The following is a 14,114-nucleotide window of genomic DNA, read 5'->3' as shown; positions in this document are numbered from 1 at the left end:
CACAGCTACAGTGTATTTATCTTACAGACATTCTCTGACAATCTGAATGGGAGCAGTTTGTGTCATGGTCCTGCGACCATGACTCAGTGACTTTGTGTTTGTGTTCTTTATTGTTATTATTCTTGGGCTGTTTTGGGATGGTTTGTGTTTGGGATTTTAGACACTGGGTTCTGGGTTTGTGCTCCCTCTGTTGGTCCCTGGTGTTAGTGTTCCCCTGTCTCGTCAGGTTAATCAGGTCCAGCTGTTTCCCCCACCTGTGTGTGATTTCCCAGTGTCTCTTTGTGTACTTATAGTGTGTGATTTCCTCTGCTCCTCGTCGCGTCGTCTGTGTTCATACCTGGTGTAATCCCCTGCGTGCTCTCCCTGCTGTTCTCCCTTCATGTTCAGGTTTGCTATTTCTTTGTGTAGTTTCTCCCAGTTAGTTCATCCTTAGTTCTGTTTTACCATCCCCACTTTATATTGGATATTATCAATAAATCACCCTCACACCTGAATAAGTGCTGCGTTTTGAGTCCTCCTTCCGCTCTCCACACGGCCGCTGCCCCGGACCGTGACAGTTTGTGTGTTTGTAGAGCTGTTTGAAGTTATTACTGAGCACAGTTCCACATCGTTCCAGCTTTCACATATGTGCGCTATATAAATATGCACCACATATATTAACTAAGTACAACTATACTGTATGGTGTTTCCTTTCAGCACATTTGACTGACATGCAGTAATAAATAATAAAGGTCACACTTTAACAACACTAACACGTGGCACTTTTTCTCACATGTTTCTTATTTTAATCAGTTAAATTATAAAATGGATGTAAAAGGATCATAAAATTTATTTTACATTTACTTAGCTTGTATTTACATTTCATGAAACATTTGATTATAATACACCAAAGAAAAAATGAGTTACACTAAAAATGAATATATAGTTTCTATTCTGAAAAGGTCTGTCAAGTAAAACAAATTCGATGCCATTTACTGGATAGACGAGATCATGAGTTGAACAGAGAAGAATGAAGTATCCTCATGTATCCTTCATGCATACAGTTTACTGCATGTAGCTCCTGTTTTGTAAAATAAATCCGTATCATCAGATGTTTTAAGTCATACAGCACAGTTCAATACACCTGATGTCGTATTTGATGCCTTTTAAACTAAACCTGAAGCGACCAGAAGAAAAACAACAATCTTGTAAATCATTAATTTTTAATCTTTATAAATAAAATTCAAATGTGACGATTTCTGCAGTTATGTCTGTTTCTTTACACTGGCCCTATGATACAGAAATGCATTAACTATAAAGGACAAGGCACGAAGATTTCAGTGATTTATTGTCACAAAAGCCATATTGATAATTTGCCCCGAGCACCACGTTTAGCTTGTTTGTGGCTCAGTTTGTCCTCTGTATACCTTTTTCCTTTTTTTGCTTTCTTCTGACCACTACTCCTGCTGCGGCCTTCATCTGGGTCGGAGTTTTCTCCAGGACTCAGGTCAGACTTTATCTTTTCAAAGATTTATCTATTGCTATTACGTGATGTGTGGTCTTAGAGACACAGACAACCATTCACACTCACATTCACTCACAGATGCACACCTATGGGCAATTTAGATTAATCAGTTAACATATCCCCACAAACTGCATGTCTTTGGACTGTGGGAGGAAGCCGGAGTACGCGGGGAGAACATGCAAACTCCAAAAGAAATACCCCGGCCTGATGGTGGAATCAAACTCAGGACCTTCTTGCTGTGCGGCAACAGTGCTAACCACCATGCTGCCCAATGATAATAATAATAATAATAATAACAATAACAATAATAGTAAAAATAACAATAATAATAATAGTAATAACAACATTTTATTTATAGGTGGCTTTATACCCTCACGGTCACCTCACCTCTGCTAACTTCTAACTCTGTTAAATTTATTAAATTCGGTTTTTGTGGATGCCTGGATGTTAAACTTAATTGTTACTAGAGATGGACCGATCCGAATATCGTTGTCGGTCCGATACTGACCTAAATTACTGGATCGGATATCAGAGAGAAATAAAAAATGTAATCCGATCCATTAAATATCACGAAAGCACCTCACAAAACTTGCGGCATGGCGTAACTCGGCTCATAACCTCGGAGCAGTGTGGTCACGTGATAGAGCGGCTGTGGCGTGCAAGACCTGTCCTGGAGCTTCCCAGAACGTTACCCCAGAGAAGTAAAGCAAGTGTGTAAGTTCATCTCTGAATGTTTGTAAAGCGTTCCAGCGTTAAGCTTAACAACCGATATATGGAGCGACTGCCTCTCTCTCTCTCTCCTGCTGCTACTTCAATCATGAAACTGATCAGTGATCAGCTGATCGGCTTTTCTCTCTTGTTTGTTTTTGGCCACTTTGCGCCAGAAAGAGGAAACCAGCGGCTGAACAACAGCAGCACTTTTAAGCTTGATAAGCTGTTGTTAGGATTTATTTAATATTTCTTTCTACTCGAGGATCTTTTTCTACAGCTGATGTAACTGTGCAGGGGCGGATCTAGCAAAGTTTAGCCAGGGGGGCCGATAGGACATGAACAGGGAAAAGGGGGCACAAAGACGTACTTTTCTTTCTTATTTTCATGTTTAATTTTAATAAATAAATATCTGAATCTTACAACTAAAGGTTTTACCTGATGTAAAATGTATAGAAGTCCATTATAATATTATTATTGTATAGGAACTATTAAGTCTAATATATATACCCTAGTAAGCTATAGTACTTTTTCCTTTGGGAACCATCTGTGCAATCTGCAATTCTGTTGAAGAAAGATGTTGAATCTATTTAATTATTGTGGAAAAATAAATAATTTTTTTTTTTTACACGTGCATTAAATTTAAGTTGATTACGTCGATTAAGCATCACGAGGTGGGGGGTGGGGGGTGGTTCCCTCTGCTGGTGGTTGACAACCCTATTAGTTAGGTTGTTTAATATTTCCACTAAGTACTCTTTAAAATACCAGAATAGGGAGGATGGTGCAGGTTTAAATTTATTAGATTGATCAGTGTTGCTGAACTATGAAATATTTGGGGTGCAGTGTATTTTTTGCATACAGGTGTAACAGAATAGCTTTAGTGGGTTTAAAAAAAAAAAAAAAAACTTGAGTATGAACTTATACAAAATGCAGCAAGATATTTAAAAAAAAAAGTTTTATTGATTAAAAAAAACCACTATATCAGATTCATATCGGCAGATATCCAAATTTATGATATCGGTATCGAACATAAAAAAGAGGTATCGTGACATCTCTAGGCTTGACTACTGTAACAGCATCTTTACAGGTCTACCTAAAAAAATCAGTCAGACAACTACAGCTCATTCAGAACTTCAGACCAAAAAAGTGGACCACATCAGTCCAGCTCTGAGGTCTTTACACTGGCTGCCTGTCCGTCAGAGGATAGACTTTAAAGTTCTGATGCTGGCCTATAAAGCTCTGAATGGTTTAGGACCAAAATACATCAGTGACCTGCTGACCCAGTATGAACCATCCAGATCCCTCAGGTCATCTGGATCCGGTCTTTTATCAGTTCCCAGAGTCAGAACCAGACACGGAGAAGCTGCATTCAGCTTTTATGCTCCTTATATCTGGAACAAACTCCCAGAAAGCCTCAGATCAGCTGAAACACTCAGTTTATTTAAATCCAGGTTGAAGACTCACCTGTTCTCAGCTGCATTTGAATAAAGCACCAAATCCACACTTTTAAGCTTAAATTTCAAAACTTACATTTAACTACTGATTTTATCTACTGTTCTGATTTTATCTGTTTTGATTTTTGATTTTATCTACTGTTTTTTAATCAATTTTAAATCATGCTTTTTATTGTTTTTGTTTTTTAATGTCTCTGTAAAGCACTTTGAATCACCTTGCTGTTGAATTGTGCTATATAAATAAACTTGCCTTACTTCGCAGGTCGCATTTGAAAGCCGAGTCAGTGCATCCTTCATAACCCAACCTATCCCAGAATTCATAGCGCTGCCCAGCCAATTCGTTTCCAACAGTGGCGGCAGCTACTTAGTTTTAATATTACTCTTTCTGGGTCACAAAAGAAACTTTTTTTTTCATCATCAACAATTTTTATTTATTTCATTTTAAACCTTAATAACAGAACTTAAAAATAAATACATAAATAAATAATTTTAAAAAACAAACAAACAACAACAACAAAAACAAAGTTATCCTATTCTTTCTTCGCGCACCAATCCCCACACCACCACTCTGTCATTACTCCTGTTCTTCAAGTTACAGAAAGCCAGCATGTAAAGGGCCAAATACAATCATATTGATGCAATTTATCTAATAAACCATAAGCCACTTTTTCGTAAGACGCCAACTTAGCCATTGTCTTTAGCCACTCTTCATAAGGAGGGGGGCTCTTTTTCCGCCAATGTCTTAGCAGCACCCGTTTGGCCGTAGTGAGAGCCAGAATAATCCATCTTTTCGTATAAATGGAAAAATCTCCATCAGAAAGTTCTGTGGTTATACCAAGTATGGACAGTTTTGGTGAGATACCAAATCTCCTTTTTAAAACACTGAAAATTACCTCCATCATGTTTTCCCATCAATCCCGAAGTGCCGAACAGCTCCATAAGATATGTAAAATCGAGGCATTTTGACCATCACATCTCCAACATTCGTCCGTAGAGGCCAGGTTCCATTTATACAATTGTTGCGGTGTTCGATGCCACCTATGGATTATCTTAAGTTGAATAAATCTACTGCCTGTTTCTTTATACGTAGTATTAAAATTTTGAAAACATGAATCCTGTTCAACTGAAGATATGTCCAATGCCACGTCCTGGGCCCAGTAGCCCTTAACTTTCAGGAGAGGGTGAGCTGACCGTTCTTGCAATAAGTGATAAATCTTAGTGGTGATGCCTTTACCCAAGGGGGATCTTGAGAGCAGGACTTCCACAGGGCCGCCCACAGGACAACTCAAGGGGGTTCCCAGCCACTTCGATAATGAACTATGTATTTGGACATATCTCCAGAATTGATTACGCTTCAACTTATATAACTCCACAATTTTATCAAAGCTTAAAAAACATTTGGTCCCACAGTCAAATAAATCTGATGCATTAAGGATGCCTGCTTTACGCCACTGTAGCCAGTCAACCGATGTCCCTCCAATTAAAATTCTTTTATTCTCCCATAAGGTTGCCGAAGGTGATTTAATAATGTCCCAGCGACCTGCCCTATGTAATTTACACCACAATGTCTTCACATTTGCAATTATAGGATGGTTAGTTTTATGACTGGTATCAAACAGCTCCCTCCAAGGAGAAATACCGCCATTAACTTCCGTCTCTATATGGGACCAGATGGGTTTAACTGGCGCAGTAGGTAACCAAGCTCTAAGTTGTTTCACGTTCATCACCCAATAATACCATTGGAAATTAGGCAATGAAAAACGTCCTTGTTTTGCACTCGCTTGAAGTTTCTTAATACTTAAACGATGCGGGGAGCTACTGCCGGATCAAAAAGTCTAGATCTTTGAAATACTTATCTGGAATGTGTAATGGAATATTAGATAAAATATAAAAGATCATGGGTGCAGTCATCATCTTAATACAACTAATTTTACCCCATATTGTGAGACGCACTCTGGACCATCTACCAAATTCCATTTTTATTCTTTCAATCATTGGCTCCATATTTGCTCGAACCATCTTAGTGTAATCCGAGGGAATTTGTATCCCCAAATACCTCAAACCATTCACGGACCACCGAAACTCCCACTGTTTAAATAAAGTATGGGGGCAGTGTCCTGACATAGGCATTGCCTCTGATTTATCCCAGTTGACGCGATACCCTGAAAGCAGCGTAAAGCTTTCTATACATTCTAATAGGGCTGGAACTGACTTCCCAGGCTGGGTCATAAGTAACAACATATCATCTGCATATAATAGAAGCTTATGTTGATTATTACCCATCGAAATTCCAAATATATTTACATTATTTCTCAGTTTTTGTGCCAGAGGCTCTATAGCAATTAGAAAAAGCCCGGGGCTAAGGGGACAACCCCGTCTTGTGGATCTCTGTAAAAGGAATAGGTCTGATATGAGCCCATTCGTCAATACTCGCACTGAAGGCGAATCATATAATATCTTTATCTACCTGATAAAATTGTCACCAAAACCAAACTTTTCTAATGTCTTAAACAGATAATCCCACTCAACACAATCAAAAGCTTTTGCAGCATCCAGCGATAGGGCCACTGTTGGATATACTGAATCATATACATCATTTTGCAAATTAACCAACCGCCTAATATTATCTGAACCATAGCGGTTTAGAACAAAACCAGATTGGTCTGCATGAATTGTTTTCGCCATTACTGCTTTTAATCGGCCCGCTAAGACCTTTGCCAAGATTTTTTGGTCAGAATTCAGCAAAGATATGGGGCGGTAACCACCTGGGTCTAAAGGGTCTTTCCCAGTTTTAAGAATAAATGTTATAAGTCCAGAGTGCATTGACTGAGGTAATGAGCCTACTTTGAACGCCTCATTATAAACATTGAGCAAAAGGGGACTTAACATATCTTCAAATGCTCTATAGAAATCCAATGGTAACCCGTCTAATCCTGGAGCTGTATTAAGTGGCATACTGTTAATTGCACGGGTAATCTCCTCCACTGTAATTGGAGCATCTATAATCTGCTGGTCAGTAGTGGAAAGCTGTGGCAGGTTTAAATCAGTAAAGAATGCTTCGAATTTCTGTTCATCTAAACTACCTTGTGTAGAATAAAGATTATTGTAAAAGGCCCTGAATCCATCATTTATATGTCTAATAGAAGCTGAAATAACCCCATGTGATTGCCGTATGCCTGGGATATGGTTCATACTGTCTTTCTGTTTAAGACGGTATGCTAATAAGCGACTCGGCTTTTCTCCCATTTCCCAATATGCTTGATTAATGCGAAATAAAGCGTATTCTGCCTTTCTGTTGTACAGTACATTCAACTTATATTTAACTTTAACAATTTTATTCAACGTAACTCTGTCTTTTGTGTGGGAATGTACTGCCTCAAGTGCCTTTAATTTGGCTTCTAACTTAATAATATTCTTGTTAGCTGCCTTCTTTTTAAAGGGAGCGTAAGAAATTATCCTCCCCCTTAAGTATGCCTTCATAGCATCCCACCAAGTAGCCAATGTAGTGTCCTCTCGATTATTTGTCTGTTTGTAGAATTGTATTTCATCTCTTATCAATTTAATAAACCCAGAGTCTTTAATTAAGGACACATTTAAATGCCATCTGCGGCTTTGGGGGATCTGTAAAATATTTCCAAGACATAGAAAACTTGGCGCATGGTCCGAAATTACTATATTACCAACACTTGAATCTATAGAGTTATTCACTAAGGCTTCAGAAATAAGAAAGTAGTCGATTCTAGTATAAACATTATGAGGCGGAGAGTAAAAGGAGTATTCCCTGCCTTCTGGATGCATTGTCTGCCAAATATCATTCAGACCTAAATCTGAGGTCATCTGCCTTGTGGCAACTACAGATTTACTCTCTGTGCCTCTCCTAAGTGATCTATCTAGGTCTTGATCCAGTATTTGATTAAAATCTCCTCCTACCACTATTTGTGCACTTCTAATTCCAAAAGATACTGTGACAGGTTATGAAAAAAGGCGGGTATGTCCGCATTAGGTGCATAGATATTACATAAAATTATTGGTGTGTCCAGTAGTTAGGGCCAATATAAATCTACCTTCCTTATCTGTTATTACTTTTGTTTCAGTAAAGCTAACTGCTTTATGAATCAGAACCGACACTGCCCTACTTTTACCAGCTCCAGGACTGGAAAAGACTTTACCTGCCCAGGAACATTTAAGTTTTAAGGCTTCTGACTTACACATGTGCATTTCTTAAATAAAGGCTATATCAACTCTTGGTAACTTTAGATATGTTAATATTTTCTTCCTCTTAATCCCGTTATTCAACCCTTTAACATTCCAGCTGGCTGTTTTGAAATCTGTCTGTCTATCCATGTTACAATGTGGAATTAACGAACAAATATACGCACTTTTTAAAATGGCCTATCCCCCCCAAAGTCAAAGAAATGCAATTTAAAATAATTAATGGATATTACCCAGCAGCTGAAATGCTTAAAAAAAGGTTTGGGTTTGAGGTAGAGCCATGTGGATTTTGTTCACAAAATGTGGAAAGTATTGATCATTTGTTTTTTTCCTGCTCAGTAACAACTGACTTTTGGCAAGATCTAGTAGACTGGTTGAGTATAAGAATAGATGGGATGACCCCACTGACTCTAACACAAGTTTTATATAATAATGGTGATCCATCTAAGGAACTGTCCATGCTACACAAGGTGGTGATAATTATGGGCAAATACCACATACACAAATGCAAATGGCAAAGTAAAAGACCTTCCCTAACTGTATTGAAAATTGAATTAAAATCTTTTTTGTCATCTTTAGAATTACTGAGGGATTCATGTAAAGAGGCTGCTTTGATATGCGACAATGGGACTCAATCTCTATCCTTTGAATGATTGTGATTTTGGTGTACTAAGTAAGCCACATGTATGTTAAAGTGTTCGCAGAAAGGAAACTGTTATATGTCATAAAAATGGCCTTCATATATTTATGTATATGTATATATGTGTTTTTGTTTTTGTTTTTTTTTTTGTTTTTTTTTCGTTTGGTTTCTTATTCAACCTTTTCAAGATGTTGTTGCACTAATGTTGTCTCCCAACGAGAGATTGTAATATGTGCATAAATGTAATTAAAGTATGAAAAAAAAAATGTTACAATGTGGAATTCCATATAACACTCCAATTCATAAGTATATCCATTGTAGAGGGTTGTTTTATGTGAAGATAAACCAATTTATAAATACAAGCATTCAAACTAAATAGAAACAAACTGAACAGAACAAGGGAAGCAAAACCAGAAGCACTGACATAAGACATAGACTTTCAAAGTAAAACAGGAAACATAACACAGAGGCGCTGACTTCACAAGGGGATACAGCTGACAGGATCGACCACAACCATGGCCCACAGAGACAGAACCAGAAGACTAAGAACTGTAACATTGTAACAAAAGACTAGAAATGATAAATGATGACAAAATCAAAGTCCAATAATAATGTAAAACTCAAAACACTGGGACATATATATTATACTATAAGACTCTTACCAGCTGCTCTTGGCAATTTTATTTGAAGTGTATTGTTTATTTGTATATACCTCACCCATGATGTTGATGGGCCATTTGTATTAATTGTAGTCATTTTAAAAGATCATCACATTAAAAACAGAAACTCAGACACTCATAGAAGATGAAACCACAGGGGGTGAAACATGCCCGCAGTGATGTTGTGGTATAATGAAGTCTCGACTCTGAGGTTTTTGTCCCAACCTCCACACAGAGAGTCTGAATTAGTGAGGGGTGGATCTGAGTGTGAAACCACATGCTTTTATCTCAGTCATCGACGCACCCATCACATCTATCGCTGAAATAACACACACCACATTTTCATTGTTTGTTATTCTCTTTATTCATCCAATAACTAACAATCACTGGCTGACTTGACTTGTGACAAACCGGCATTTCACAAAGAAAGAGCCGAGCACCAAGTTTTTGATGATGTAGAGATTTGGACACTGAATCAACTCCACCCTCATCAGGAGGAAGTGGCACTTTATGCTTCAGAGAAATGCTTCACATTCTGCTTTGCATCTTGTGAAAAACGGTTCACACTGCAGCGAGACAATGGACCTCGTTCACAGAGCAAATGCACCAAACCGTGTGAAAACCCTGCATATCATAGCATGCTTTAGAAACATTCAATACAACTTTAAACGGAAGCTCCAACCAGCACCAAATTAGTCCGTGTCATCCTTCGTCTCTCAGCAAATCGTGTCTGTGTCAGTGGAACGGTGGTGAAAATGAGAGTTTAAAAAACAGATGCAGCTAAATGTTGAAGTACAGAGAGCAAGTCAGCTAAAAACACAAAAAATAGACACAGCCTATTTGTGTCTATGTTCTGTTTCATTCTGATATTTCCACATATGTACACATATACTCTGGCTGATTGGATGGTGGCCTTCACACACCTTGAAAACTCTGTGTTAAGACAGACTCGTCTATCAGACACACACATCATTTTCAGTATTTCAAACTGGAAATTATCACGTTAATAACAACATATGTTAAAAATGTCCGGTTGTTCTGCCCGTGCATCTTTTGTACAAACAGCGACACTCTCCAGCTCCATTTGCCATTAAAATTGTCATCAAATGCCAAAAAGACGAAAAATGCATATTTAACTGATGGCACTCTCATTTTATTATTACATAGCAGACATCCAATAATACCATTAAGGTGAATTCTTTTAAACCACACAATCAATCAATCAATTTATTTATAAGCACATTTGAAAACAACACAGGTTGGCCAGCGTGCTGTACATAGTAAAAAAGTGAAAAGTAGATCAAACACACAAAGAACAAAACAACACTCAGTAAAAATGTGTTTTCAGAAAGGTTTTAAAAATGTCGAGTGTGGGAGAGATCCTAATATGAAGATGATCCAAAGTTTGGGCGCAGCGATCGCCCCGATCTCCTCTGTGTTTTAGCCTGCTGCCAGGGACAGCTAGAAGCAACTTATCAGCTGCCTGAGAGTTCTGTTTGGAGTATTTTTAGTTACCAGATCAGAGAGGTATGATGGAGCTAATCCATTTAGAGATTTAAAAACAAGCAATAAAATGTTAAAATCAATTCTACAACGTACTGGAAGCCAGTGTCAACGAAGCAAGACCGGGGAAATGTGGTTGTGTTTACGAGAGCCTGTCAAGAGTCGGGCTGCAGCGTTCTGAACCAGCTGAAGACGAGAGCAGAGCCTGGCTGATACCAAAATATTACAGGCATCAAGCCTGGATGAAGTAAATGCATGGATCACTTTCTCAAAGTCAGCAAATGACAAAATGTTCAGAATTTATTTTTTCTCAAATGAAAAACTGTCATCAAAGAACACTCGAAGATTCTTTGCAAAGGGACCTCTGGACTTTCCAGAGCACCAAGGTCAACCTTAAGAGAAGAGTGAGGCTCAGAAGGTCCAAATAGTTCAATCTCAGTTTTTTGATCATTTACATTCAAAAGATTTAATGCAAACCATGATTTAATGTCATCACCCATATGGAAAAGATATTTATAAACCTTATAAAGTTTGTTCCGTCTTGTGTGAAACTTGTATGAAAAGCATACAAGAGTGAAAACAGATGTAAGATCCCTTGAAAAATTATATAATGAAACTTGTATGTTTTGGATACTTACTGGAACAATATATGAAAGTAATGAGAAAGTGGCCACTTTCATGAGTAAATCATGTAAGTTTTTACTATTTCTTTTCCATATGGGCAAGGCCGTCTAGCAAAACTTTTAGAGCCTTCATCATGAGGATGAAGAGCCACCAAACCTGACAGAAAAACTTCTATCAGTTAAATAAGATCTGAACCATGCAGTTCCTTTAATACCCACACAGCTCTCCAGTCATGATAAGAGAATCCCATGATCCACTGTATCAAATGCCGCACTTAGATCTAAAAGCACTAAAATAGCAGAGTTACCAGAGTCAGCAATTAATAAAAGATCATTAAAAACGTTTAAAAGCACAAGCTCGGTGCTATGTAGCGCTTTAAAACCAGGCTGAATGTTTCTGAGATGTCATTAATCTGGAGCTTTTTCCAGGATTTTGGACAGGAAGGGGAGTTTAGAGACAGAACTGATTGTTTTTGGGGAAATGGGTGAATGTGTGGTGAGTGGAGGGTTGACAACAGAATTAATGATGTTGAATAAGACACAGGGCGTGTAGCTGTAGTTAGAGATGATATCTGATAAATACTTAGTTTTGCTTTTCGAACAGCATCCTGATAAAGAAACAGGGCTCCTCCTAACATATGAAAGGAGATCTGGAGTTGATCTTTTTTCCATTTTCTTTCCGCTTTCCTGCACGTCCTTCTGAGGCCCGAGTGACATCGTGTAACCAGCGATCAGTTTTAGGTCTAGTGCACTAAGGAACATCAAGAACATTTGAACAAGTGGCATTGAACAAAGTAAGCAAATGTTAATGCGCCTTCCAAGGAAGGGGCACCAATATTCTGATAAACAGCAGAGAAATGTCCAGCAGTGGCAGGAGAATATCTGCTACTGCTCACAAAGAATAGCCCTAAATAAAACACAGTGGCCCAGCATGGAGCCCTGAATTATTATTTCAGTCTGGTACCATGTAATGAAATGTATCTGTAGTGTGTATCTGCCATCGCTCATGTCCTTTGAGACGATACTGCACACCAGCAGTCAGTACTAACAAAAACCGTGCTTCTTGTTCAGTGGCACGTTTACCTGTAGTTCGAACATGTGTAACGTGATTATTAGCAACCTACCCATCTGCTTCAACTTGCAGTTTCTCACCGTTTACCAAAATTAACTGACTGTGCAACAAATTCTCTTCCACTGTACTTCAAGTGTTCTGCATTTTACATTTGCATGTGGAAACTCAGCAGAATCCGCAGTCTGAAACCTTTGGTGAAGAAATCAGACACTAGCCGTTCACCCAGCTGTCCAGGTCGTGGTAGACTTTCCTGGCTGGTAAACTGGGATACCTGACACAGATCTGACACAGCCTTTCTCTCCAGTCACTGTAGGTTTTAATTCGGTAGGTGTTGTGCCACTCCAAGTATTTCTCATAGGCCTGCCTGTCTGCAGACAAAACCTTCAGATATGTTGCCAGATCAGCTGGGCTATTGAAATCAGCTACATGGATAAAGGAATGTGGGGGGGTCATGGCTTCGTAGGTGGCCTTGTTGGGGCCGAGAACCACTGGTACAGCCCCTGCTTGAAAAGCGTTCCTCCAGAGTTTCTCACTGATGTAGTCTTTTTTCTCAGAGTTCTCAAAAGAAAGGTAGAACAGACAGTTTGAAATGGTGGGCAAAAGCTTCTTGTCTGGCAAGGGTTTCTTGTTCCACCTGCCATACACCTCTATGGGGATATGCTTCTTTAGTCTTTGATAAAAAGCAGCCCGAGTCTGTTGAGGCTTGTATTTGCTGACCACCCAGCTGGCAAAGCAGGAGCGATTTGGAGCAGCTGGAAAACTTAGATTATCACCTCCCAGCATTGTTTGCCCATAAGGAATGGATATGTCTGCATCACGCCTGTAGCTCATCGTCCAGTTAAAGAGGCCGTTGAAATGTGTGAGGTTCACATTATTGACAGGAGGTTCCAAGGACATCCACACCCAGTGCTGAGACGTAGGTCGATCCAGGTGTAGGGGCACAGATGAAAGACCTCTGCTCAGCTCATAGTGGTGGAACACAACCACGTCGGCAGCAGAGAAGTCAGCTCTGTCATCAGTGAGTAAACAACGGCTGATGTTATACATCTTGAGGCATTTGTTCCCGTCCAGACTGTAGGAGCGGCCAAACGGCCAGTGCCACACCAGAATCCTGATGTCTCCATGAGCACCGTTGAGGTAACTCTGCAGCTCGCGGTGGGTCAAGAAGCTGTTGTAGAACAGCAGTGAGAGAAAAATGACGACATGCAAGGTGAGAATAAAGCAGGCCCTGGGACCAGATGTTGTCATGGCTGCTGGGTGTATTCCAGGTCAAAAGGCCACCGATCAATGGTATGGAACACTAAAAGGGAAGGAAGGGTAGATCAGAAATATTACTTTCACACACTCTCATCAGTGCAGGAACTGCACATGGGCAAGATGTAATCAACCAAGACAGAAACTGTGGCAGGCATGTAGCAACAGTTTCATTTTATTTTATTTTAGATCTAATATGGAAAATTGCTGTTCGTACATGACACCTGTTCAATTCAATTTTATTTATATAGCACCAAATCACAACAAAATTCGCCTCAAGGCGCTTCATAGATACAGAGAAAACCCAACAATCATATGACCCCCTATGAGCAGCACTTTGGCGACAGTGGGAAGGAAAAACTCCCTTTTAACAGGAAGAAACCTCCAGCAGAACCAGGCTCAGGGAGGGGCGGGGCCATCTGCTGTGATTGGTTGGGGTGAGAGAAGGAAGACAGGATAAAGACATGCTGTGGAAGAGAGACAGA

At 39.2% G+C, this 14,114-nt stretch overlaps 1 protein-coding gene across 1 annotated transcript; it reads right to left on the bottom strand.

Annotated features, from left to right (window-relative positions):
• Nucleotides 1-12,585: 12,585 nt before the first annotated feature.
• LOC308404900 (alpha-(1,3)-fucosyltransferase 7) lies at nucleotides 12,586-13,623 on the bottom strand (the record flags this gene model as incomplete). Its single annotated transcript, XM_080895179.1, has 1 exon — nucleotides 12,586-13,623. One exon carries the CDS (start codon nucleotides 13,621-13,623, stop codon nucleotides 12,586-12,588), a length of 1,038 nt encoding a protein of 345 aa, XP_080751305.1.
• Between the last annotated feature and the right edge of the window lie 491 nt (nucleotides 13,624-14,114).

The sequence above is a fragment of the Rhamphochromis sp. 'chilingali' genome (assembly GCF_963969265.1).
Source record: "Rhamphochromis sp. 'chilingali' genome assembly, chromosome: 10".
Classification (NCBI taxonomy): Eukaryota; Metazoa; Chordata; class Actinopteri; order Cichliformes; family Cichlidae; genus Rhamphochromis; species Rhamphochromis sp. 'chilingali'.
Note: the sequence above shows the minus strand (reverse complement) of the source record. Positions and strands in the feature narration are given on the sequence as shown.